This window comes from Propithecus coquereli, unplaced genomic scaffold, assembly GCF_000956105.1.
Source record: "Propithecus coquereli isolate 6110/MARCELLA unplaced genomic scaffold, Pcoq_1.0 Scaffold63, whole genome shotgun sequence".
NCBI lineage: Eukaryota > Metazoa > Chordata > Mammalia > Primates > Indriidae > Propithecus > Propithecus coquereli.
This window is the reverse complement of record NW_012152285.1, coordinates 9,263,479-9,291,104: the sequence shown is the minus strand read 5'-3', so window position 1 is coordinate 9,291,104 and position 27,626 is coordinate 9,263,479. Positions and strand designations below refer to the sequence as shown.

Genomic DNA, 27,626 nt, shown 5'->3' with positions numbered 1-27,626 from the left:
GCTAGGATTACAGGCATGAGCCACCGCGCCCGGCCTGTTTCATGTATGTCTTTTTTCCCGTTTTACGTTATCATTTTAATTACAAAAGTAATTCATACTTGTAACAAAATCAACTGACAAAAGAAATACATAAAATTATGAAAGGGAAAGCATTCTATAGCTATTGACATTCCCCTAGAGTGGCATTAGGTGGGTATCCATTTACCATTTTGTGAGTATCCATCCAGATGAATTTTTAAAAATTTATGTATGAACACATACACTATACACACCCACAAATAAGACAACCTTTTTAAATGGAAAGGAGATTGTGCTATACATTAACACTCTACAGCTTTTTTTTTTTTTTAGCACTTAATTGTGGTAGACACATTTTTGTGTCACTGCAAATGTCATTACTTTATCTCTTTAATGACTATGTCAATTTTATTTGGTTCTTTAACAAATACTTACATAGTTCTAACTATGTCCCTGCCACTGTTAGAAATGCTTTATAAAAATTAATTCACTTAGTTTTCATGACTCTGAGGTAGCTACTATTAGTGTTCCCATTTTACAGATAGGAAAACTGAGATCCAGAGAGGACATGGTACTACTAGGAAGTGGTAGAGGTGGGATTCCAATCTAGGCAGTCTGACTTTTATGCTTCTTTCTGTTTATCTTGATGGATATAGGTTATTTCTTTTTTTGCTATTACAAATGCTATAGTGAATATCTTTGTTACATGTATATAACTATTTCTGTAAGAAAGATTCCTTAAAAGTGGGACTGTAGGGTAGAAAGAATGCTTTCATTTTCTTTTGCAAGATAAAATATATTCTATTCAAAGCAAACCAAGATAAAATATTCTTTTGTAATTCTTGCTCTTGTGTGATATAAATTTAAATTGTTTTTTATTAAAACTAGGTATGAAGATGTTATAGCTCTTATACAACCATAAATTTAAATGCAAACATAAGCATAGACCAATAAGATCTTTTAAATTAACAATGTTAATTTAATTAATCCTTCTTTCTGGGGGACATTTTTGCAGACTTTCCCAAAAACAGATTTGTTACTTGACAATGAATCTCAGGGAAGTGGAGTTTTCCTCCCTGAGCTGGATGAACCCGAGTACTGTAATGCTCAGAACACGGCGCTGTGGGAGTTGCATGCACTGCGGGTAAGAGGAGTCCTGGGTTTGTTTGGTATGTGAGTGATTTTTTTTTTCAGTTTTTCCTTTAATAGTTATTATTGCCAGAGTACTTAATTATGTTACATGTTTTGTTCTGGGGCTCCCTTTTTTAGAATTTCTATTTTAATATGTTATATTTTATTTCGCTTTTACTATTCTTAAGCTATTGAGGTACATTTTCTAAGGAAGCAGAAAATGACATTTTGTGGAAGACTCATTGAAATCTTTCCCTAACACTATTCAGAATAGAAGAGGATCAGGTACATTTGTATTGAGTCCTATCCAAGGATACTTCAATAGGCCCAGTTTGAAGATGGTTTCACCTATATAGTGATCCTACATTATGGACAGCAGTAGGTGAGAAGTGTAGAATGCAAGTGTCAGGTAACCTGTTGTAAACTAACTTTTTTCACCCTGAAATAGAAATTGCTTTTCTTTTTATACCGTAAAAGCAAGATTAAGCTATGTCACTAATAACGTGGTCATCAAACAGATTTGTGTTTCAATGCCATGAACAAAGATAATATTCTTTCTGTAGGTATGTGTTTCTAATGAATTACACATACTGTACATATACATATTTTTTCAAATGGTTTAATTTTGATAAAATCTTTGTTGTAGCTAGTGCTTTGTGAAGTACTGATCTGTTTAAAATATGGTTGACTTGTTTCTTCTTCAGAGACATTATCATCCTGTAGTGCAGAGATTTGCATCTCACCTGATCGCTGGAGCACCTTCTGAAGGCTCTGAGGCACTCAAACCGGAGTTGAGCCGAAGGTAGTATTTAGTATTGCCTTATTCTAAAACTACAGAATTCGACTGATAGCCATTTACTATGAGAGTCTGTTTTATAAAGTAATATGTTGCAAACTGTAAAGTGCCAGTTGGGTATCTGGATTTGGTCTCACTTCATATTCCTGAATTGTTTTAAAGAGAAAACATGCTGGCTGTGATTTTTATTAGTTTTGGTAATCACCTAAAACATTTCTTTAGATCATGAAAAGTTTGATACATATAAAAAAGTAGAAAGAATAGTATAGTGAATCCCCAAATGCCCACCATTACCCACATTCAACAATTAATAAGATATCGTCATATTTGCTTTATGTGAAGACAAACCACAAGACAACCAAAGTGAGCTTCCTTGCTTCCTCTTTTTCTTTTCTTTGTGTTTTTTTTTTTGAATGACCCTGTTAAGGGCAAGAAAGGGAGAAAATGAGGAGACAGAAGAAAAGAGGTGCTTTGGAACACTGCCACCCAGAGGGGCAGCAGGTTCTCCCTTGCAGGAGTACCTCCTGACCTACAAGAAGCTTGGATGGGTACTTCCAGCAGAGACAGTGTCTCACCCTGCTGCCCAGGCTGCAGTGCAGTGGTGTGATCATAGCTCACTATAGCCTTGAACTTACAGGCTCAGGGCCTCCTGCCTCAGCTCTTGAGTAGCTGAGACAATAGGTAGGTGTCAACATGCCTAGCTAACTGAACTTTTTATTTTGAAAATTTTCACAAGTACAGAAAAGTTAAAAAAACAGTAATTACCTTTTTTCACATAAAGTCAGTTAGGAAATACTTCAATTATACAGAAAAGAAGAGAAAATGGTATAAAAGATACCATGGTGTCTTAGTCTGTTTATGCTGCCATAAAAAATGCCAGAGACTGGGTAATTTATAAAGAATAGAAATTTACTTTCTCACAGTTCTGGAGGCTGGAAAGTCCAAAATCAAGGTACCAGTAGGTTTAGTTGACTGGTGGGGACTGCTGTCTGCTTCCAGTATGGCACCTTGTTGCTGCATCTTACAGAGGGCAGAAACATGGTCCTCACAGGGCAGAAACATGGTCCTCACGTGGCAGAAGGGACAGGCGGAACAGTGCCAAAGGCCTTAATCCCACTCAGGAGAGGGAGAAGCCCTCATGACCTCATCACCTCTTAAAGTCCTCACCTCTTAATACCATCACATGGGCCTGTTGAGTTTCAACACACAAGTTTGGGAGGGGACACGTTCAGATCACCACCTTACAGTGTACTCACCACTCAGAATTAATGTTTTGCTGTAGATTTTTCCCTTTGCAAGTCCACTGGTTTCTTTAATTCAGAGATCACAGATAAGTGACCTGTGGGTCAGGCTAATTTTCTGGCCACTTGAGAGTTTGAACAAAAATTGAATTAGTTGCTGTCTTTTAAATATTGGAAGAATATTGGAAGAATTCACCTAAAATTTATTTCCAGCTTCTCTTGAAATGCTGGGAGATTTGGTAACAGTGGCCTGTATTTTCACAGGCAGTAAGTCAGCTGCGGCCCCTCTACGTGAGGCATGAATGTTACAGCGTTCCATAAACCCTTTCCTTCTGGACAGGATAGAAATAACTTTTGGTGTTATTAAATAATAAAATGGCCACTTACCTTTTCCTTCCCTCTGACTTCCCACCTATTCCCCATTCTTACCCCGTCCTTGTTTTTGAAAAGGGGAAAAAATTTTTTTTTTTTTTTTTTTTTTTTTTTTTTTTTTTTTTGAGACAGAGTCTCAACTGTGTTGCCCGGGCTAGAGTGCCATGGCGTCATCCTAGCTCACAGCAACCTCAAACTCCTGGGCTCAAGCGATCCTCCTGCCTCAGCCTCCCGAGTAGCTGGGACTACAGGGATGCGCCACCATGCCCGGCTAATTTTTTTCCCATATATTTTTAGTTGTCCGATTAATTTCTTTCTATTTTTAGTAGAGACGGGGTCTCGCTCTTGCTCAGGCTGGTTTCGAACTCCTGAGCTCAAACAATCCACCCGCCTCGCCCTCCCAGAGAGCTAGGATTACAGGTGTGAGCCACCACGCCCGGCCCAAGTCACTTTTTTATTTAATGATCAATTTCCAGCATGTTTCCCTTAGCCGTCTTAAACATTTACCTCTTTTATGCCAGGTGTTTCCTTTTCTGGAGAAAGATGAGGAATGGGTTTATCCCAATGGCTTGAGAAAGGAGACCTTCTGAAGTGACCTTCAGAAGAATGGAGCTTGGGATGTGAGCGTTTCTAGGCCCTTGCCCATCTCCTCAGGAGAATGTGAATTAACCCCAAATCATTAAGGATTCATTTACTTGCCACAGATATAGATGTGTGGTCTGTTCTGAATGGCCTCTCCTTGTTTTTCATCCAGGCCAACAGCTAAAGGGTTGAGCTCTGTTTGAAGTCCATTAAGGGTAACTCCATGCTTCACTCCTTTGGCTGCCATGACTAAGTTAGACTTGGTTGTATATAATTCACATAACTGTGGTTGAGGATTGGATCACACTGAATTGGAGGTCTTCGGCTTACCTTTCTCTCTGTGCACCTTGTCTGTGTTTCTAAATGTATACCAGACCTCTCTGAGGTGGATTTTGTTGGATAATGTTGACATTACATAGGAATTTAGGATATCTTTTAAGTGAGTGTAAGTGAGTGGGTTGCTTGGTTTCAAATGCAGGACTATGTTATGCCTTAATATATGAATTTAGAATAATTAGTCATTCTCTGGGTATAATCTAATTGTTTTGGGGGGTATACAGAGTTGGTGGTATCTTTACATTTTTTACATTTGTGATTATAGATCTGCTGCTGAACTTTTTGAGGCCTATAGCATGGCAGCAATGACGTTCAATCCTCCTGTTGAATCTTCAAACTCCAAAATGAAGGTATGCAATAGTTTTCATTTTTTTAAAAGATGAAATAAAAACTAAATTAGTATGTCTCAGTAACTCTAACTCCAGCTTTTGCTTTATTGTTTTATAGGTAGATTTTTTTTCATGTTTAGGAGTAGATGGTAGGATGGATGCATGGGGTTGGAATCTTCAGAGATGATTATGAGACTGTTCATTCAATATAGGATATGTTCAAGATCTGACCAAGCATCTGTCATTATTATGTTTCATGTGTTGGTGTCAGCTATTGTCATTTTCAACTTTGCTCACAGCTTGGTTTTTGCTTATGGCATATGTAACTTTTAACTTGTACTTTAATATTTTTCCAGAGTAAAGTGTTACAAGGGGATTCATTTTTGGATGAAGATTTAAATCAACTAATCAACAGACATTGCAATGAGGCTGTTACTCAGTCACCCCTGGATTTTACCAAATATTTGGAAACATCACTACAGTAGAAGAATGAAGAGTCAGTGGACTTTCTTGTATATATGTATGTGTGCAGATTCACATAAAGATGAGTTGTTAACTTAAGACCTTTTCTTTTTATACAAGGAAAACTTCTTAAGAATGATTAGGAAGGGAAGGAAGAATTACCCCTTTATATGGCACAGGGTTCTGCCCCAATTCTGAAAATGTCATTTTGTTAAGGAGATTGAAAGCCATTTTCCCCCCAATATTTGGAAATTTCTTTCATTAAGATGCTGACTTTTTAAAACTTCATGTACATACTAAGTTATAGTTTAAAAAACAAAATCTTTGGACTGAATCTTACTGAAATGTAGTTGCTATATTAAAATTAGGGCATAGAGCACAGAAAAATCAAGACCGTGAAAATACTTTTTACCATTTACCTACTCTTTTAAACTAAATACTCTTTAAAACTAAATAGATAATTATTTTTATTCCAACACTACAGATGGAAATAAGAAACATTCTAAATTTGAGTGAATATATTTTTATGAAGATTTTTGAGAAAAAAAGTAGCTTGAAATTGGACTCAAGTTTATTGGCTCTTGCTGATATGACTCAAGAAGTAAGCTAATTACGCCTTTTTAAAAAGGAATGAGTGTTTACTATGGCTACTTTCAAAGAAAGTTTGAAAGTGATTCTAGTCTATTTGAAGTTCTTTGCATTTTCTCACATGCCCCGGAGGGTAATGGGGGAAGAATTGCTCCAGGGCAGAAGAACCAAGTCCAAGACTTTACCATTCTGTTCTAGGGATAAAGAGTACCAAGCGAGGGGCTCCCCTCTGCCCCCAACAGGTAAAATGTGCTTTTTTTTTATAATTATAAAGCAATATTTTATGTAATAGCTATTCCCATATTCTATGAATGGCCTAAGAAATGCATGTTTCAGTGACCAGGTTATAAATATTCTCTACTGTGAATAGTTGAATAAAACAGCTGTTTTCTCTGCTTCCTATTTTTGTGATGCGGGAATTTTTTAAAAAAAATACACAACAGTCCAGCTAGGTCTCTTATTGCTTCAAAGCCATAGAAGCCAATTATTTTGGCCTGGAGCTTAGAGCTCTTTTTTTCTTTTCTTTTTTTTTTTTTCGTGGCGTCAGCCTAGCTCACAGCAACCTCAAACTCCTGGGCTCAAGCAATCCTTCTGCCTCAGCCTCTCGAGTAGCTGGGACTACAGGCATGCGCCACCATGCCCGGCTAATTTTTTCTATATATTTTTAGTTGTCCGATTAATTTCTTTCTATTTTTAGTAGAGACGGGGTCTCGCTCTTGCTCAGGCTGGTCTCGAACTCCTGAGCTCAAACAATCTACCCGCCTCGGCCTCCCAGAGCGCTAGGATTACAGGCGTGAGCCACCGCGCCTGGCCATCTTTTTTTCTGATGAAGGAAATGAAAATAGAAAATTCCTTTACCATTCCAGCAGAGTGAGGGGATATCTGCTTGACAGTACATGTCAGTCTTTTAGCATATTCTTACATGAGATTTTTAAAAGTGTTTCTGAGGTCAACATTTTTCGGCTCTATTGTTTAATGGGAAAGGTATAATTCAGCATTTAATATTTGCTTTTAACTCACCTTTAAGATATAAAACAAAATCTAGGAATGTTATTAATATTTATTTGTGTGGATAACCAAAGGGTCTGTCCCCATCAGAGCACAAGTGACCAATACATGTCACAAATCGTTTATTTTCCAAACATACAAATACATTTGTACCTCAGTTTGGCAGCAAAGACTGTAGTTAAGGTGAAAAATCAGTTTAAAAATAGAAATCGATCAGCTATTCCATGCCCGTATTATGCTTTAACTTTCTTGTTAAAATAGAGAATCGCAGTGGGACCATGAAATTACTCATCTAGTATCTGAATATCCTGTGTGAATTTGAGGATGAAATGTATTTGTGCATTAATTTATATAACCTTATATTGATGAATTTCATTTTCAGAACTAAATGTTGTAGTCATTAGTCATCACACAGAAACATACACATACGAGGCTATACTAAGCTACAGCTTTAATTTTTTTTTTTTAGCTAGACAAATATTGAGCACCTACTACTACGTACTTAGCACTATGCTAGGCACTCAAAAGTGACGTGGGGTAATAATGGGCGTAAGACATAGCCTCAGTCTTCCATGATCTTTCATAAATCATTCATACAACTCTTTTAAAAAAATGCAACATTACCCAGTTCAGTATCAGAATGAGTTGTTTCGAAAGTTTAGAGTCCTATTTCCTCTGAAGTAGGGAAAGTTTCAGAGGACTGCTTGGTGGCAGGCATGGGCTTAGTTTGTTTTGAATCTAAGAGATATATAAGAATAGCTTGGTAATTATGGAGATTCAGTATGTAATTAAAACATAACCTATTTCAGGTATTCCTACGTCAAAATCCTTCGCCATCAGCCAAGAATTGCTTTTAGGAAGTTGATGCATAGAGATGCAGAGAACACATAAATTATTAACAACAGATCATGGAAATGTTAACCAAAGTCTGGATTTTGTGTAAGAGGCAATCTCCCTCTTCTAATGTTTTGGGGGGCTCAGGTATTCACTTTTGCTGGCCTCACTGCTGATTTGAGAGAAGCAACTGAAAAGGTGTCAAACTGCTACCTTGGGAGCACTTTCCCTGTAGGCTGCCTCTTACTCTGGCAGTATAAGATCAAAGATACCAGGCAGTAAAATCCTACTCTTCTTTATTGGCACGGAAGCATAGTTGTGGAACTTTGTGTTTAGGAGTTAATTCAATCTTATTGGACTGGTGAGCAAGCCCTGATTATTTTTCAGAATTAAACAAGGCCTGTGGGTGTCTGGGCGGAGGAGAAGTCTATAGAGATACTGGAAGGGGAGAGAAGAGAGGAAGGGGAAGAAAGTAGTTTAAAAAGGGAAACCAGTATATATCATGGGGGGGGGCCCACTTTCCTTAATGAGCCTCCTGTGTCTCCAGAGCCACTGAGATGGAAGGCCTTTATGAAAGCAAGTTTGATTAAAAACAAGCCACTTCTACTCAGCTTTTGAGTCTAGACTCCAGATTTACTCCCAACAGGAGAATTTGTAAATAACTTTTACTTGGTAAGGATGACATGAAAAGAGGCTTTACTTCAACAGGGTAAATACTGTCTGCCCAGATAATATTGTTACTTCCTACAGATTTATCTCTAGCTATCCCTAATTCTCTCAACACCCTCAAGAATCTTACATTATTTTGCAAAACAACAAATTCCAGATGAACAGGTGACTGAGAGGAAATTAATCTCCATTACTTCCAGCATCACACATCACGTTTGATTCTTACACTAATTCTTTCTTGCCAAATAGATTTTTTTAAAAGCACCACCTCACAGAGGGATGGAATTCATGCTCCTTTTTTTTTGAGATGGACTTGCTCTGTCATCCTAGCTAGAGTGTAGTGGTGTCATCATAGCTCAATGCTGCAACCTCAAACTCCTGGGCTCAAGTGATCCTCCTGCCTCAGCCTCCCAAGTAGCTGGGACTATAGGCCATGTGTCACCATGCCCGGCTAATTTCTCTATTTTTTGTAGAAACGGAGTCTCACTTTTGTTCAGGCTGGTCTCGAACTCCTGACCTCAAGTGATCCTCCTGCCTTGGCCTCCCAGAGTGCTAAGATTACAGGAGTGAGCCACCAGGCCTACCCTAGTAATGCTTCTTAAATTATAATAAACCCAGCTTGCATATTTAAGTTCTTTTCCATATTAACTTTACTGGTAAGAGTTTGCTACCCAGATTTCTTATAGCCTAAAAAGTATGAAATGGTAGTGGGTGGGTATAGCCCTAGTGGCTATTTTGGGTAATTTCTTTCATTTTGTATACTAATACAACTGTATAATTCAGATAAGCTTTAAATTAAAATTTTCAGCAAACATCAGGTTGTGCTGGTCATTTGTAATATAGAAGTAGAGTAGACCCTTTACATTTTTAAGCAATTTGTCCTTCCTAAAATCCCAAAGACACAAACATAATAAATGATGTACTTTTACATCAAAATGTGATTACACAACCAAGTTGGGATGCAACGTAGGCAATAGGCTGGGTTTTCTCATTTGCTAAACAAGCTAGTCTCACATTCAGTCTCAGAGTAATTTTCAGATTTGTGCTGTAGCCAAATCAACTATGTTAAAGGCCATAGGAGTCAGGTGGGGCAGAGTTTAGAAAGCGTCAAAGCCAAAATGATAAACCTAGAGAGACCAGTCTTGCTTTTCATCTCATTACTCTGCATAGTTTTGGCTCTAGCCAGTTAGATCAGTAACTCAGTTTTCAACACATGGTAAACCAAACCATTTGGCCTGTTAGTTTATAGAGGCTTGATAAAGCGATTCCAAAATATTTTTAAAAATGGGGCAGCCTTGGGCATTTGTTATAGACTGATTTAAAAGGAAACCTGTAGTACTATACAAATTGCATCAAACTGGTATAGCTTGAATTCTGTTAACAAGAAAGCGATAGTTCTTCCAGTGTTAAGGCTTTGAGTCAGAACTTTTTTTTTTTTTTTTTTTTTTGAGACAGAGTCTTTTGTTGCCCAGGCTAGAGTGAGTGCTGTGGCATCAGCCTAGCTCACAGCAACCTCAAACTCCTGGGCTCAAGTGATCCTCCTGCCTCAGCCTCCCGAGTAGCTGGGACTACAGGCACGAGCCACCACACCCGGCTAATTTTTTATTTCTATTTTTAGTTGACTTGCTAATTTTTTCTATTTTTAGTAGAGATGGGGTCTCGCTCTTGCTCAGGCTGGTCTCGAACTCCTGAACTCAAGCGATCCTCCCGCCTTGGCCTCCCAGAGTGCTAGGATTACAGGCGTGAGCCACCACGCCCGGCCGACTCGGAACTTTTAATGACATGAAAGCTGTGGTGTATTTTTAACACTTCTGTTTTTAAAATATGCAAAAGACATGGGATTGTTTTATTCATTTTTATAATCAGTAAAAAAAAAAACTTCTCAAAGCAAAGGTTAGGATTCTTAGTATGTTTTATAATTCAAAGAAAAATGTCTTAAAATTTAATGAAACCAATAGAAAGATAAAGTTTGGGTTTTACTTTAGAGGAATACATATTTTACTTTTAAAGTCATAATTTGCTTTATACCAAGAATAAGAAGAATCCTTTACACTTAGTTGATAGTGTTGTACAGCAAGGTTTTAAAAATAATTTATATTAAATGACAAATATGACTTGGATGATTTCATTTGTGATTAGCTCTTCAGTTAATCAGAAATGAAGATGAAGCTATTGTACATGAAAGTCTAGTGCATTTCAGATGTCCAGAGCATATATTTTCCTTTTAGAAGTTTGTCTTCAAATAGAACTACTAATGCCTCTAATCCATAGCACTATCAAGAAAGCTATGTATAATAAATAGGTATCTAAGTACAGTGTTAGTTCAAACCTTGCAAAATAAATAAATTTACCTTAAACACCAACTCAATCTACTTTCGCTTTTAAAAAATGGTTAGGTTTCTTAAGATACCACAACTCAGTAGATATTAAATTATACATCATTCTAAATTCATTTTGTGAAAACCAAAAATGGAATAATCTGTGAATATATAAGCAATAAACTTTTTAAAAAACAAATATTTCTATATGTAATAAGAAATCCTAAAGAGTGCACTATGGTACACAATATAGGAACTAAATCGAATTGCTTTTAATGAATCTTACGGGACATATTCACATTTACAATGCCCAAGTTTCCAATTCTCAGCCATAAAATATATGGCTAAGCTAGCTTTCTTATTGTCAGACCTCTGTGCCTCTTGTTCCCAGTTCTCTAAGTCAGGTTGACAAACTGTGGCCCTTGCGCCAAATCCAGCCTGCTACCTATTTTTGTATGGCCCTTGAACTTAGAATAGTATTTATATTTTTAAATTATTAAATCAAAAGAATATTTGTAATGTGAAAATTATATGAAATTCCAATTTCGGTGTCTATAAATAAAGTTTTATTGGAATACAGCCACGTTCACTCATGTACGTATTGTCTGTGGCTGCTTTGCACTACAATGGCAGAGTTTAGTTGCAACAAAGACCAAATGGCCCTTTATGGGCAGAAAGCATTGACCCTTGTTCTAAATCAATTATTACAAGCTTAGGGATGGTTTTTCCAACTGCTGACACTTGTAAAATGTGAATCCTCTGGGCTTCTTTGCTTCATTCATCAATTGGTTGGTAGCTATTAGCCCTGTGCCATTTCGTTTGTCCTCAGTGTGGACCTCACATGTGAAGAGGACGTCAGTTCCAAAATCATCAGTTTCCAGTTTAAAGTCTAATGAAAATAAGTACATTATTTTTGTTTCCACCATGTTCACTCTTGTCTGTAACTTCTTGCTGAAAGATCTTCACCTGTAATGTATGAGTAGGCTTATTAGTATATTGAAAATGAAGAAACAGAAACATTTACAGTATAGCAAGGGTTCAACCAACAGAAACCTATAGCTCTGGTGGCTAAGTTTGGGGAAGAGACTGTTTGCTTTGAACTTACAATGTTAGAACATGGTGTTCCTGGGAGGTAGAACATTAGACTATTTCTGCCCTGGAACACTAGATTCTTTGGAAAGTTTTTTGTTTTTTTTAAAAATCACATTCAGATAAATCATTACACTTTAAGAAAAGGTGGAATTCCTTCAGTTAAATATGTATTCAAATAAGAGCAAGATGAATATTATTTAGAAATTCTTAAGTTATTATTATTGAAATTTTAAAAATGATCATTGTATAACAGATAACATGAAATATTCAGAAAGTAGCAAAAATACTTAAACTTATTTTTTTCTTATGAGTATATACAGAAAGGCCCCCCCCTTTTTTTTAAAAAAACAAGTGCTTTCTTGGAAACACTATTGTAAAGGAGGTTGTAACATGGGACGTAAATCCCCATAGATACACCAATGGCAGTTTTTAAAGATGAACTTCCTCAACTTTAAGCAATGTGAAGTCAACCGAATGATTCCAAATGTCTGCTTGCTACAGGAAAATTGAATCCAAAGGCAATCATCTAAATCAGTGTCACCCTCCCCCACTCTCCTAAAATATAAGCAGTTAACAATGTTCATTATAGTATACATATTATTTTCTGAGACAGAGTCTTGCTCTGTTGCCTGGGCTAGTGTGCAGTGGCGTCAGCCTAGCTCACAGCAACCTCAAACTTCTGGGCTTAAGCCATCCTCCTGCCTTAGCCTCCTGAGTAACTGGGACTACAGGTGCTCGCCACCACACCTGGCTAACTTTTTGTGTCTATTTTTAGTTGCCTAGGTAATTTTTTCTATTTTTAGTAGAGTTGGGGGTCTTGCTCGGGCTGGTTGCGAACTCCTGACCTCAAGGGATCCTCCCACGTTGGCCTCCCAGAGTGTAGGATTACAGGCGTGAGCTACCAAGCCCTGCCTCATTACAGTATACATATTTTTAATTCAAATTTCTAGTGGAGTTGTATTCTGATGTACTTAATGTAATCTTGTGGTACACAGAGGGCTCTTTATGCGTAGAGTAGTATATGACCAATTTACCAGCCTTAGTGTAATTTCACCCTATCATTATAAAAGTTATAGAGGTGTGTATAACATCACACCTATGATTTATTTGATATTAAGTTCTAGATATGGAAAATAATGTTTTAAATTCTGATCAATGTCCTTAATGGTTTGCTCACAGATCCACTACCATGGTGAGTCATTTTCTCAAAGATGGAGATGCTCAACATTGGTGCTTAGTCGTAAAACTCACTGATTTTTGGAAGAGGTACCGATTGTCTTAGTAACATTGGGGCAGAAAAGAAAGTGAATCTCAAACTTTAAAAATTGATATACCAGATGTATTCAACAGAAAAAGGGTGCTGAACCTCCTCAGAGCTTCAGTAATCTACCCATACTATTATCTGATGCTATGTGATGTGGACTGTTGCTATAGTAATGAGATTTCTTTCTCCTGAGTCTTTGCATACAGGATTTCTTGGATTAGACAGATACACAGATATTTTGGAGGGGATAGTTTTCTGTATGTGGCCTTGCCTATTGTTTTGAAAGAGTTTTGCAAGCATAGGCTGGGGCACCAATTATTTTGGGAGTTGCTCCTTAAATGTAGAAACATGGTCTCCATGTATTTGGTTTGTTTTGGGGTTGTTATAAATCAAATTTGGCTCTGTCAAGAGGTATCAGTGAGTTCTTTATGAGCTTCTTCAATTTTGCAATTTTATATGAAAAATTCCTGATTGTGATAAAGACAGATGGCAAAGCTCTGTAATATAAGCAGCAATGCCTTCACTATGCTGCTGGTCTCGTGTGAATTCAAAATCTTAGAACTACAACAGGACAGGTGAAAAGTGGGCTTTAATGATCCCTTAGGTTCAATAAGAAACTAAGTGAAAAGAAACTTATGTTTGGACATGCTTTTATAGGTCCCATATAAATAATTTGCTTCAAGATAGAATGAAATTTACTCTGTATGTAAATACCAAGCTGTGGGCTGGCAACTGAAGCCCTAGATTTACTGCATTTTCAAGATGGATGTTGTTATGTTATTTTGTTTTCTGTTAACTATCACATCCTTGATGCCAGTTTCTTATTTTTTTAATTAAGGCAGAGGAGATGAAGTTGTTAAAGCTAAATCAAACCTAAATTAGACAACATAAAACTAGAAATCCAAAGGAATGAAAGCTGAGTGATTCTTGGAGCCCTTGAAGAATGTACATGTGACTTACTAATAATAATGAAGGTAGTTCTATGTAGGAGGAAATAAGGCTGTTGTGGTACTTTGGGCAAGGTGATTGCCTTCTTGGGGTCTTTGCTTAGTTACCTGCAAAATAAGGAGGTCTAAAATTGTAAAAGCTCAAGTTATGTATATCAGAGCCCTTTTCCTGTTTTAAGGTACCGTTCCTACGTGGCTTTGGGGGACATACTCCTCTTGGAAAATGTAAAAGATACTATACTAACTATGCCTTGAAAAGTAGTTTAAGTTGAGCCCTGTTTCAGAATGGTGCAATGACTTTGTATACCTGGGTAAAACATGCTGCCCTTGGTCACTGTCGATAATCCATTGTGTCGCTAGAGGACAAGCCACCCACAGGTTTCTCCTCCTTATTTTGGACACTTTCTGAGGCTAAGATCTGAGAAGGTGATGTGAGTCCTCGGGGCTGTTTAGTTGACTTGGTGAGCTTCTTGAGTTCACTTGCAAAAGAAATGCCTTTTTTTTTATCTTCTCGGGATGCCTGTGGGGGAAAAAGAACCTTCCATTGGTATTAGGTTAAACTCAAGGTCCGCAATGCCATGACACTGGCAGAAAGAGGTCTTTCCTCGTCTTTCTGTAGTAGACAGACCTTTGGAAAGAAGGGCTGGGGTATTCCCATCTCAGGACTTAACCTCGGGGCGGGGGGGGGTTGGGGGATGCACATCTTTTTTCACACAGTGAAAACAAAATCAAACAATTTTCTCCCAGCTCCATTCCTTGACTCAGAACTTTCTCCTAGCTTTCACTAGCTCCCAAATCTGATTGTGATGTGATTATTAATATTAAATAATTTATGAAGAGAGCAAAATAACTTTAAATATTACCTGCACCTGCTCCTTTAGCTTAAGGATGAATTTTCCTGCACCTTTCCATTTGCTTTGGGCTTGAAACACACACTCCTGATCCAAAAGGACCCGCTGAGAGGACTTCGGGGCAGAAGACTTCTTGTTGGTAGTGTCTTTCACCACCTCTTCCAAAAGCACGTAGTCACTCGGGTTGGGGTTGCTCAAGATGCTGTAGGAATATTTGGCTTTACATAAGGTCTGAAAGATAAGTTAGGATCAAATGAAGAGACAGTATCTCCAACACTGACATTCATTCTAAATGGAACTCTCAAATAGAAACATGGCACAGACTTTGGGAGATGGAGGGGATCTTCTGATCATGTCATCCAGTTCCTCATTTCATGTTTTTGTAGTTGTGGCTTATAATACGCTTTCCCACATCACCTCATTGAGCTGCCCAGCAGTCCATCATTGAGGTATTATGAGCCCCATTTTCAATGAGGAAGCTAAAGCTTACAGAGGTTATGCAGATTCCAGAGTATACCCAGATAATAAGTAACAGAATAAAGATCTGAGCCAGATTTTCTGCACACACCAAAGCTCAGGGACACAAAAGTCACACAGCCAATAAGGAACAGAATCTTGCCCCTCAGGAGCCTCTGTCCCACCAGGCTCCTCTTTGTCATAGAGTCTTGGATGTTGAAGGAATTCTAGAAGTCACTGGATCTCCCTTTTCATTTGGTACAAAAATATCTTTCACTTGTGCATTTATTCGTTTATCAAATGTTTGGTGAGGGCCTGTTATGTCCCAGATACTGTGCTGTACTTTGGGGAGACAAAGATAAGCAAAAGAAACGTAAGTCTGGGCCCTTTGGATTTCAGAGTCGATTAAGGAAGCTAATATTAACCAAGTTATCACACAATAAGAATAGCAAATAGCACTTAAATTGTGTTTACCATGTGCTGGCATTGTACTAAATGCCTCATATATTTACTTAATCTTCAAAACAACCTTGTGAGTTAAGTACTATTATACTATCTCCGTGTTATCTTGTGGCAGCTTACCACATAGTGGTGCGCTGGAGCCAACTGGAACGGGCTCGTGAAATCAGATGTGGGAGGAGTATTTACACAATAGAAACAAATCAGGGCTTTCTTTTTTCTTAAAGATCTGGTTTACCACCACACCACTATAATTAAGGCACAGATCTGAGATCTTGCTCGAGACCTTAGTGTTAGTGAGAAGTAGAGCTGGGATTTGAACCTAGAGCAACTAGATTTGGGGTCTATGCTCTTAACCATTATTCTCTGTCACTTCCCAAAAAGGTGTTTAATGAATGCAAATCCTGTAAGGCTACCAAGGCAGTAAACATAGCTCTCGGGAACCATGTAAACAGAGAAGCATGACCTAGAGGAGGGGAAAGTGTCATAGTAGGCCTCCTGCTTGTCCTCTGTAGGATGCTTGAGAGATGGTTATTAGGCATTGGCTCAGGCATTTCTGGGACAATGAAATGGCCACTCTCTGCAGAGCCACTTCTTAAATCCATTATTCTTAGTGCTTCATAGACATCCAGTCTCATTTTAGATACTAGCTAAGTATCTGTTGAAGGAATGAACTAATATTTTCCAGCCTCAAGAGGCATACTCTACCTTTTCAGGTCCCCATTGTTCCAGAACTTCATTCATAAGATGAACTGTAGATGCATAGACATCTCATTTATCCCAATACCTTATACTGAGGAAAGACCTGAGGCGAGGGAGAGGCTTTTACCTGCTGGATGACATCCTGTGCGGTGCTGACTCGGGGTGCTTTGATGACTGTTCGAGGTTGCTCTGGAGAAACATCGTGCACTTGGACAAAGAAGCTCTCCTCCTCTGTGCTCAATATCACCTCTTTGTCATCTTGAATAATGCTTTTCTCTTCTAGGTTCTATGTAAGAAAGAATAAAGGTTATTAGTAAAAGGTAAGATGATGCAGAACAAAAAAAATCTAGCAAAAATTTGAGCTGTATCTAGGTAATGTAGAAACAACTTCTTAGCTTTGTATTTCACATACTAGTTACTATTTCCAAAACTATTCTAAAGGATATACCAGTCTTTCTAGAGGAAGAAAGTACTGTATTTCTGCTGATGTCGACAGATCCATAGGTCTGGTCCAGAACATGCAAATTTATCTGCTCCTATAAGCTATGGATTTTGAGAGTCCAAATTAACTATAGATAAATTGTAGAAAGACAATATACCATTTTGCTGACTACCAAAAGCCAAATAAGAACACAGCAAATTGCATTTGAAAGGAAGCCCATCCATTCCCACAGAGGCCTCAGGCATTTAAGAAATGCTGGGCATCTGAAATGTGATACATGTGAAATTGACACTCGATCGTACTAGGTGAACAAAACCCACACTGAAAAGGCTGAAACAATGGCTGGAGGTTAGCCACTCTCAAATATCCACAAAATTCTCAATAATTGTGAGAACTGGTCACCAGGTTAATTGACGGTGAATTGGCTTTCAGTGAATTATAGATATAGCCACAGATATATGTCTCATTACAGTTTTTATATATGTGTCTTTTATTAAAAATATTCAAACACTACAGAAGTGTATATCAGTAAAAAAAGGCAAACTTTTCCCATTCTCACCTTTTTTCCTTCTTTCTCCCACCTCATTCTCTACAAAAAAACCCCACTATTGTTAGGTATTTCCTTCTAGTCATTTGCCATGGATATACAAATGTGTTTTTGTGTATGTGAATAAACATGTACAACAAAACCCGGGAATTATGTGAATTTAGGTATGATGTGATTGTCAAATGGCTCTTGTTCTTTGTCAGCCCCCACTCACAAATGTGAAAAGTTATTTTCTGCAAGAGGAGCACATAAAGAGGAAGGAGAGACAGGCAAGTAAACAGAAGGCAACCCTATCTCAGGAAGTAAGGATTTCCCAGGAAAAGCCTCCAATCCCCAGGATTCTCGACCTAGCTTAATTTCTCCAGACCAGGCTACTGAAATGGTGCTTGCTAAGCTGAAGAATCCATGACTTGCTGTCACTATCCTGGAAGTTCCAACCAGCAAGATGACCCAAAATTGTCCCCATTGATATTACATTGAAGTCAGAATGGATAACTGCCACCAGGTGGCGCCAAACTAACCAGGACCAGAAAGGACTGGCTCCTGACGCTGGCCAGCCAGCTACAAGAGCCCTGGCCCAGCCATTCCATCAACCTTGGAACCATGGCTCTGCAATTTACATGAATGAATTTCTTGGACCCAATTCACTCTGTAATGGGGGCGGGGGAGAGAAGAGCTATTGTCTACTTTTATTACACAAAATGAGATTGTACTCTCCTACATAGACCATTTTACAATCTGTTTATTTCTCCCACTTAAAAGATTGTGCTCATCATTTCATGTCCATTCCTAGAGAGCCTGCTGCATAATAGGATGTGGCTGCACAATATGTCATCGCATTGATCATAATGTATTTAATCAGAGAATGAGGTTGAGGGTAATTCACATATCAGGAAGCAAGAAGGGGAAAAAAAAGAAAACCAAAAAAGGTTCTAAGTTGCCACATAAAATGTCCCAAAAAGAATGCACTGGGCATCACTTTTAAGAGCGCTCCTTAGAACCTCAGAGCTTATTTACTTTCAAGGAGTTTTCAGCTACATCAGTTGGAAGCCACAAGTTATGAACAGAACATTCACTGTTCTCACTTATGTCCCTTTTTTTACTAAGCATTTTTCTACATATTGTCTACATGTTTGACAGGCTCAAAATAATTTTTTTGAGTCAAGTAGGGTAGTTTCTATTATGGATTTTATAAATTAGGGCAATGAGGTTTACCAAAGTTAGGTGACCTGTTCAGGATCATCTATTTTGTGATAGAGCCCCAGTTTGGCTTATCTTGAATCCAGTAACAGAGGAGGGCATGCTGATCACGGAAAGATGTGGTACCTGACAGTCTGACAGTCCAAAAGACAAGAAAATTCTAAAAGGCAGGCAGGAGAGACCAAAGGTCACTGATAGTAATTTGGGGAATTTTAATATATGAGCGAACTACATACATAACTTATTGGTTCCACAGAATAAAATGAATGGAAATACTTACAGCCCAAATCTACCAACTCTAATAGTGCCCTCTTGAATTCAATAATTCCTAAATTCATTTGTTCAAGCAGTAAATATTGAGTATTACTATGCACCAAGTAAACCTAGACACATTAATGTTATTTGTTATCTTTTGAGATATAGTATTTCAGTCATTTGAAAAATCTCTTCCCAAGAAAGATCTATAAGGGAGAACTTGGTTGTATTTTACGCATCAGAAAAAGCCTGTTCGCCATCCTTTCTAACGTATCCCCCTATTTCTTCAAAATGCCTTTATTAAGCTTCTGTTCCTGAGGTCTCTGCTGCCTGTTGTCACATACACTCACATTGCATACAAGCATCCCTCCCCTTCCCAGTCCTTCTAACCACGTTACGAAGTCCCCTGTGACACTCAGCAGTGGGCCCCTCTTCCCTCCCGCCCACTCACTGCCTCCTGCTCCCACAGTGCTGAGTGTGGATGGTCCACAAGGGCTGACACAATTCCAGCCTGGGCAGCACAGGATGGCACAAAGGAGCCATAAGATTTGAGTTCTTTCTACTTCTGACCCTGTCATGATTTAACCTCTGTGAATGTGTTTCCTTAGGTGAAAAATGTTTTCCATTATATTATGAGCTCATTCAACATAGTGAGGGTGTTTGAGAGCTTTTAACACTGTCAATCATCATGCAAATATGTGGTTTAAAATTTTACTTATTCACAGACATTATCACTTAGAGGATATTTTTTTACATGTGGCTAATTAATGAGGCAAGACAACAAGGAATAGGAGAAAAAAATTTAGAGAGACATTAAAGATGGCTTCAAAAGTCCAGCTAAGCCCTCTGATATTTTCTCATAAAGTGATCATTATTAGAACTGCTTGTTCTCTGTCTTAGCAATGTGCATGTCTGATAGGGAGAGAAGGCTGGGGAGACAATTACTTTTTTTTTGTTTTTTTCTTTTTTTTGCTTAAATTAAGTGTCCTTTTATGGTCTGAGACAAGGTTAGGGAGGGAAGGCGGTGGCTCAGGTCCCTAGAAGAGACGTTGGAGCTCTGTCGAGGCTGTTCAGTGACTCGAGAGTGAAAAAGTAACACGTGACGGTGAACGCTGGCTCCCTCTTGTCTCCACTGTGCCCTGGCAAGCACGGACCACTGACGGACGTTTTACCAGTCAAGCTCTATTACATGCCCCAGAGGAGCAGATCATGTTGCCCAGAACAGAGCCTGGCACATACTAGGTGCTCAATAAGTATTTATTTAATCAAATTGTTGAACTGACTTAATTCAATGCTTGATTATCAACACATCAAGAAGCATGATTTTCTATTCTTCATGAAAATGACCTTAGATGTCATTTTTTAAAATGGCAGTAAGTTAGTAGGGTCTTACAAGTTTATTTAGAGGAAAAAAATGGTGCTTCATCAACAAAGTCAAACAGCAGCCACCACTTCGGAGTCAACATGGCAATTGTTGCATTCTTTCCTTCGCAGGAATGATCATGGGGATATTAGCACACATAACATAAAGTGTTACTAATTCTGACCAAGGTCAAGAGATTATTCTTACTTTGAAGTTACAGAATATTTTCAAAGAAATTCTGTTGTTACAGTGATGAGCACAGAACCTTTTATTAGCTAAAACTTTAGCAGGCACCAACAGGAAGACAATGAATCCCAAAATGTAAAATTCCTACAGGCCTTTGCATCATATGATAACAATGTCTTTTCACACATATAAATAAAATACTGGGTGGGGCATGGTGGTAGACCCGCTGATGACATGCATAGGAATCCTTTTTAAGTTCTTCCTCCCTTTGTCTTATGAGAGATATTTTTTAGACTGAATTTCTGTAATTTAGAACATTTCCAAATATGTGCAGAAAAATAAAATTGTTTATCTACATTGACTTAAGAAGAATAATAGTTGCAATTACGAGAAATGTCTGAATTTTAGGAAGGTGGCAATTGGCAATGGTTAATCACGTACTGAGCTGTTACTGTGTAGACTGCTCCCGGACACACTTACTTCCTGCTGCGTTTTTAAGACAATCCTGCCCACGTATCCCTCTTCTGGAAACCAGCTGCTTAAAATCTGCATGATCTCTTCTTCTGGACCAATGGCTCTCTGGAATGGTTGTTTCCTGCATTCATTCTTTTCTTTAGATATAAAATATTTTTCTTCCATCAAAAAATAGTCTGTGGCAATAGGTTTGGCATCTTGTTCAGTTGTCAGAATCTAAAGAAAAAGCAAAGGCAAATTTAAGCGCACTTCTGAGAAGGGAAGCAAAACTTAAATTCAAAACAACTCTATTTTCATGGTGTTCAGAGAGGTTCGATGTGCAATTTTAAGGGAAACTTATTCTACTGTGTCGTATAATTCTTTTTGGAAGATCTTCTAAGAATTCTCCTATGTCCAAAAAGGATTGTTTATGTCCGCTCTGGGCAACGGCACAATTTATTCATAATCCCCAGACAGCATGACTGTTTTTCCCCACTGCTGGATAAGAGCTCCTACTGAATTAAAAATTTTAGGTTTTTCATTCCATGAACTTAGCCCTTTGTAATTTTGCAACACAGGGCCAACCGCAAAGAACCTGGTCTAGTATTTACCAAGATAATCTCTTCTTCTTACATTAGAAATAATCATCTTCTCATGGAAAGTTTGCAGGGCTAAGTTCTCCTCTGATCCATGTTTTATTTATTTATTTTTTGAGACAGGGTCTTGCTCTGTTGCCCAGGCTGGAGTACAGTGGCACAATCAGAGCTCACTGTAGCCTGAAACTCCTTGGGTTTGAGTGATCCTCCTGCCTCAGCCTTCTGCAGAGCTGGGAATACAGACATGCACCACCATACTTCGCTGATTTTTTTTAATTTTTAATTTTTTGTAAAGATGAGGTCTTGCTATGTTGCCCAGGCTGGTCTCGAACTCCTGGCCTCAAGTGAGCCTCCTGCCTTGGCCTCCTGAAGTGCTAGGATTACAAGTGTGAGCCACTGTGCCCATCTCCTTTTAATAAACTCCTGACAGTGTACCTAAAAGGTTGTTTTCTTTGTTGGCTACTAACCCTGTGCAAACAGAGCAGTTGAGACAAGGCTCTGAAGCCAGACAGGCCTGTGCCTGAGGTCTGCCTTTAATAACTACTTGTGAGGTGTTGGGAAAGATACTTAGCCCCATGGAAACTCAGTTTTCCACCTATAAAATGGGAATTGTAATAGAAACAATCTTTAATTTTGTTTTATGTTTGAGTCATAAAACATAACATGGGTACATTATGAGAACTCAGTAAAGATAAGCCATCATTATAGTTATTTTTGCTGGGTCCGGTGGCTCACACCTGTAATCCCAGCACTTTGGGAGGCCACGGAAGGAGGATGGCTTGAGGCCAGGAGTTCGAGACCAGCCTGAGCAAGAGCAAGACTCTGTCTCTACAAAAAATAGAAAAACAATTAGTTGAGTGTAGTGGCATGTGCCTATAGTGCCAGCTACTCAGGAGGCAGGAGGCTGAGGCAGGAGGATCCCTTGAGTGCAGGAGTTTGAGGTTGCAGTGAGCTATGATGATGCTACTGCACTCTAGTCCAGGTGACAAGAGTGATACCCTGTCTCAAAAAAAAAAAAAAGAAAGAAAAAATATATATTTACTTTTACCAATGTATTCTTTCTTACTCACATTGTATAGGTTACTACAGAAGACTGAACTCGAAGGGAGTTCATGGTGAAGACGCTCCCTTTGCTGTCTTCCTGTGAGAAGTAGCTTGGTGATGAGAGAAAGCTGCCACCATCTGGACTAGATTAAGCAAACACCCTTCTACTCAGGCCCCTGCCAATGAGGCAAAGACCAGAGCTAACAAGTCTCACCGGGAGGAAAAGCAGAGCGTAATCTGTGGGGCTGGTGGGGGCAGAAGATTCTCAGGAAGACTTAGATCCCCCCAGCCCGGCCCTTGGTCTGGAACCAACTGTGCTATTGACTGTGGGGCCAAGGCAAACGGACTGATTTAAGCAAGTAACCACTACCACAGGGATACTTCTGGAGGTCAGCTGACACTGTCACCTCCACGACAGGGCCAATGTCACCCCCTGCTCAGTCCTGCTTTATATCCATGTGTTTATTCGCGTGGTGACAATAAAGTAATGGGCTTCTTTTCATGGGTGGCTCCTAGAAAGATTTCCCTACTTTAAAAAACCTCAACAGTGCTTTGTGATAGTGGACATTGACGTTCATGGACTGATGGATTAAAACAAAATAAAAACCAAAACCCCTTGGCAGTAGCTTCTGTTAGACACTCTATGAAATTTCACACCTAAGCTGTTTTCTCGGACTCTATTTAAATCCACTATAAAATGTTGGGCAGAATGTTGGCCTGTCCATAGAGATGTGCCCTCAAAGGACAGAGCTGCTTGTTAACAAACACTTACTGCGTGTGGTTCGGTGGGTTTTAATTCCTCCATACATTACATGATCCCAGCTACATCTCATCACACACCCTAACTTTGGAGGACGCTCAAGGGTCACTCCCCTTGGTCACTGCTCCCCTTGGTCTACTGCATGGAGGAGAAGGAATTCTGAAATGGGTTAAGGACAAAATCATCTGCAAGGATATTAGGCCAGTGTGCCAAGCAAAGGTAGCATTTCTGGTGTGGTGAGAAAAGGAATTACGCATGGGCCCTGCCTGCCCTTTTGGGGAGCTGGCCTCCCTCTTCTTGATGCTGCCCCTTGCTCCTGGCTCTCCCACTCTCACAAGTCCTCCCACGGATGGTGACCCTGCCTGCAGGAGGCCACAAAAATCCTCAGGGGGGATCCAGGGCAGAAGTGGCACAGCACAAGGGGGCTCAGGCCACTTCTGCTACAGGGCTTGGGGTAACAGGCTCTCATTCTCTGGTTTTTGGCTCTCCGTGCCTCTTACCACCACCAGAAGGATAGGACCTGAAAGGCCAGGCCAAGGGGAGCAAGGGCGCTGCTCACATGCAAAGGAAGGCCTTAGGAGGGAGGCAGAAGATGTCTTCTTGGCCCACACGGTCCATGCTGATGCTCTAAGAATTTGATCCAACTCCCAGGATGGCACACAGACTTCATTCGGCTTGTGCAAATTCTAATTGATTAATAAGCTCTGCATTAAGAAGAAAGATGAGGCCCATGTCTGGGCTTAGAGAGAAAGAGGATACATTGGCTGGAGGGCCGTTCATTCTGGTCTTTATCCTTCTAGTGCCCAGTGTTTTATGTAGCTGAAGAATTGTTAAGAATTCTTCTCTGCAGGTTAAGGTAGCCTGTCTAGTGGTGCCAAGAACCTCAGATCATTCTTAGGGTGGATCTCAACATTGAATAACACATTTACAAATCATCAAAAGGGATATCATCAACATGGGCTTTTTTGTATTTATGTGCATCTGTGTATATTTACAGACGTGTACACGTATGTCCATACATATTAGACGCTGGATTCTCCCAACCACAGGCTCATGGACTTACTTGTTGGAGAAGCTGCTTTGCCTTGGTGCCTTCATTAATGGTGAAAACAGTAAAGGGTTCTGGACCAGGGACCCCATGCACTGTGACTCTGTGAGTCTGCAAACATTTTCTTTCTTCTGTACTAAACATCTGTCAAGAAGATCACATGGTTTCTCATTCATTCTAAATAACATGATATTTCTAGGCTACATTCAATGCAAAAGTGCTAGTACTTAGAAGAATATATGGGGACATGTCGATGCAAAAGATGACAATCCATTTGTAACCTGACGCATCTTAGTGTGGTAGAAGAGGCAATGGTACATCTTCCTCAATAGTTTAGTGAGGATATTTAGCTGCACACTGCCAAAATATTAATTTATTTTAAATCACAGTGTCTCTTTTCATCATGATTGGGGACTGATATTATCTGAAATGCATATTAGTCCTTACTTATGAACTGACATTCCACAATATTTATTGAATTCCATCTCTCTTCAGGGCACTGGGCTAGAAGTTTGAATGGTAAGATAATGAATAAAATGCTCCGTCCTTAGAGAGCTCACTGTCCAGGCGCACAAATAATTAGAATACAAAAAGTATGTCTGTTAGAAAGAGCCGGATAAGTGTGCAGCTCACAACTCCTTGAGCACTTTGTACATTAAGATATATTCATTCATTTGAAACATGAAATCATTTCTGGAGGGTTTATAGTGAATTAGACATGCCTCGCTCTGGGGACTCAGGGACAAATGGGACATTATCCCTGCCCTCAAGGGCTCCGAGTTCAACGAGACAGCTAGCGGAGAAAGTGGACAATTGTAAGAACCATGGCAAATTCCTTGGGAACCCAGAGGAAGGGACCTATCCCAGGTTTTGGGGAAACCAGGGAGGGCTTCTGGAAAATGACATCATTTGAACTAAATATTGAAAGACTCAGTGAGATTTAGTAGATGAAGAGTGAGTCAAGAGAATCCCAAATTGATGTAGTGTGTGTTCAAAGACTTAGACGTGGCCTAAAGCAGGACATTCTGGGAACCTCAACGAGTTCTGTGACTGACCTGTTGGAGGAATAAAGGCTGGAGATGCAAGCAAGAGCACGGTCATGTCGGGTTTGCCCAACAGGCTAAAATTTAGACTGAAATGGGCAAAATGCTGACCCAGGGCTGAAGTGTTCTGTTTACCATGCACTTTGTTTTTATTTGAGGCGGGAGGAAAGGTTAGCTGTTTTCTTATGCTTGCACAATGTGTTTCTTTTCTTTTTTAAATAAATTTTTATTTTTTTAAATTTTTAATTATTTATTTATTTTTTGAGACAGTCTCACTCTGTCAGATGGTCTAGACTGTAGTAGCATCATCATAGCTCACTGCAACCTCAAACTCCTGGGCTCAAGGGAATTTCCTGCCTCAGCTTCCCGAATAGCTGGGACTACAGGCCTGTGCTGCCATACCCGGCTAATTTTTGTGTTTTTTGTAGAGACAGGGTCTTGCTCTTGCTCAGGCTCGTCTTGAACTCCTGGCCTCAAATGATCCTCCCGCCTCAGCCTCCCAAGGTGCTAGAATTACAGCCATGAGCCACAGCTAAAATTAAATTTTAAATTTAATTTAATTTATTTTTTGAGACGGGGTCTCACTCTGTTGCCCAGGCTAGCGTGCAGTGGCATAATCATAGCTCACTACAGCCTCAAACTCCTGGCTGGGCTCATGCGATCTTCCTGCATCAGCTTCTCGAGCAGGTAGGACTACAGATGTGCACCATCACACCTGGCTAATTTAAAAAAAATTTTTTTTCTAGAGACACCACACCCTGTCTTGCTCTTTGTTGCCCAGGCTGATCTTGAACTCCTGGCCTCAAGTGATCCTCCCACTTCACCTCTCCCAAAGTGCTGTGATTATGGGCATGAGCCACTATGCCTTGCCTATTTTTAATTATTATAGGTACATAATATTATAGTTGTATATATTTATGGAGTACATGTGATGCTTTGATACAGGTATGCAATGTGTAATAATCAAAATCAGAGTAACTGGGGTATCCATCACCTCAAGCATTTATCATTTCTCTGTGTCAGGAATATTCCAAATCCACTCTTTTGGTTATTTTAAAGTATAGCTTAACATTGTTGACTGTAGTCACTTTGCTGTGCTATCAAATATTTGCACAATGTTTTTATTTAATTAGTTTTAGTGAGGTATGATTTGAATACCATAAAATGCATATATTTTAATTGTATGTTTTAATCTACACTATATTTTTTAAAGGGTGAAATAGTTACCAACATTTACAAAAATCCAGATGTCTCGATCCTCTTAGAAAACTGAAAGATTTGGTGACACCGCATGGCAACAAGCAGCTAGAGCTGAGAGCTGGGTCACAGCTGCCCTCTAAATGACCCACGAGCACCCTGCTTTCCCAGTCTCTTCGCAGCACACCCACATGTTGCTACGTTATCCCCTTGGCATCCGCCTGGCATTTGAATTTGTTCCCTCTGGTAAAACTTTACCCTGAAGGCAACGGAGAACCAGTGAAGGACTTTAACAGAGGAGTGGCATGATCGAACTTAGGTTTTGGATAGATCTGTTTGGGAGGCACTGAAGGAGGACAGACAGGGGGCCAAACCCAGAGCAACAGAGACCAGTTAGGAACCCACTGCCACTAGACAGGTGAGAAAGAATGAGGGCCAAGGCAGTAGGGATAGCCATAATGAATGGATTTGAAAGATACTAAGCAGATAGAATTATCAAATCTTAAAGGGGGCAGAAGAGAGGATGAGGTCTAGGATGATTTGCAGTTATTGGGTTCAGCAACGGAGGGTAACGCCCTCCATGGTCAAAGAATGCATATTGACCAAGCATGTATGCTACTGTCTGGGAACCCCCAATGGTGGCATGCTGTGATATAATAAAAAATAAATATTTGGTCTTCGTCCCCAGTTCCTGGCACACAGTTCCTAAAACCCTTGGAATCTCTGGAGTGATGAGAGTGTCTCTTGTTGCCAGTGACATGGCTGGTGGCTGAGAAAGACCAAGGCATAGTTAGAGAGGTGGAACTCTCAGCCCCATTGCCAGACCTCAGGGAGGGGAAAGGGGCTAGAGATTGAGCCAGTCACCGATGACCAGTGATTTAATCAATCATGCCTACATAATGAAACCTCCACAAAAACCGTAAACGACTCAGTTCAGAGAGCTTCCGGGTTGGTGAACACATCAAGGTTCTGGGAAGGTGGCTTGCAGAGGACTGAGAAGCCCTGCACCCCTCCTCCTATGCCTTGTCCTATGCATC

General features: G+C 39.5%; 2 protein-coding genes across 3 annotated transcripts in view; one reads left to right on the top strand and one right to left on the bottom strand.

Moving 5' to 3' along the window:
- Positions 1-6,251, top strand: part of NOC3L (nucleolar complex associated 3 homolog (S. cerevisiae)) — a 45,940-nt gene extending 39,689 nt beyond the window's left edge. The window contains exons 15-18 of the mRNA XM_012659667.1: positions 1,034-1,162; positions 1,854-1,951; positions 4,742-4,826; positions 5,162-6,251. Of these exons, the coding sequence (XP_012515121.1) occupies positions 1,034-1,162; positions 1,854-1,951; positions 4,742-4,826; positions 5,162-5,290 (441 nt within the window). The 3' untranslated portion in view covers positions 5,291-6,251. The remainder of the gene's footprint in view (positions 1-1,033; positions 1,163-1,853; positions 1,952-4,741; positions 4,827-5,161) is intronic.
- A 5,234-nt stretch (positions 6,252-11,485) lies between these two features.
- The window catches only part of PLCE1 (phospholipase C, epsilon 1), a 260,165-nt gene continuing 244,024 nt past the window's right edge, over positions 11,486-27,626 (bottom strand). For both annotated transcript variants that reach the window (XM_012659745.1, XM_012659746.1), the window contains exons 27-32: positions 24,365-24,493; positions 20,929-21,138; positions 16,583-16,741; positions 14,851-15,069; positions 14,295-14,507; positions 11,486-11,650 (exon numbers count right to left, since the gene is read on the bottom strand). In XM_012659745.1, the coding sequence (XP_012515199.1) occupies positions 14,319-14,507; positions 14,851-15,069; positions 16,583-16,741; positions 20,929-21,138; positions 24,365-24,493 (906 nt within the window). In that variant the 3' untranslated portion in view covers positions 11,486-11,650; positions 14,295-14,318. The remainder of the gene's footprint in view (positions 11,651-14,294; positions 14,508-14,850; positions 15,070-16,582; positions 16,742-20,928; positions 21,139-24,364; positions 24,494-27,626) is intronic.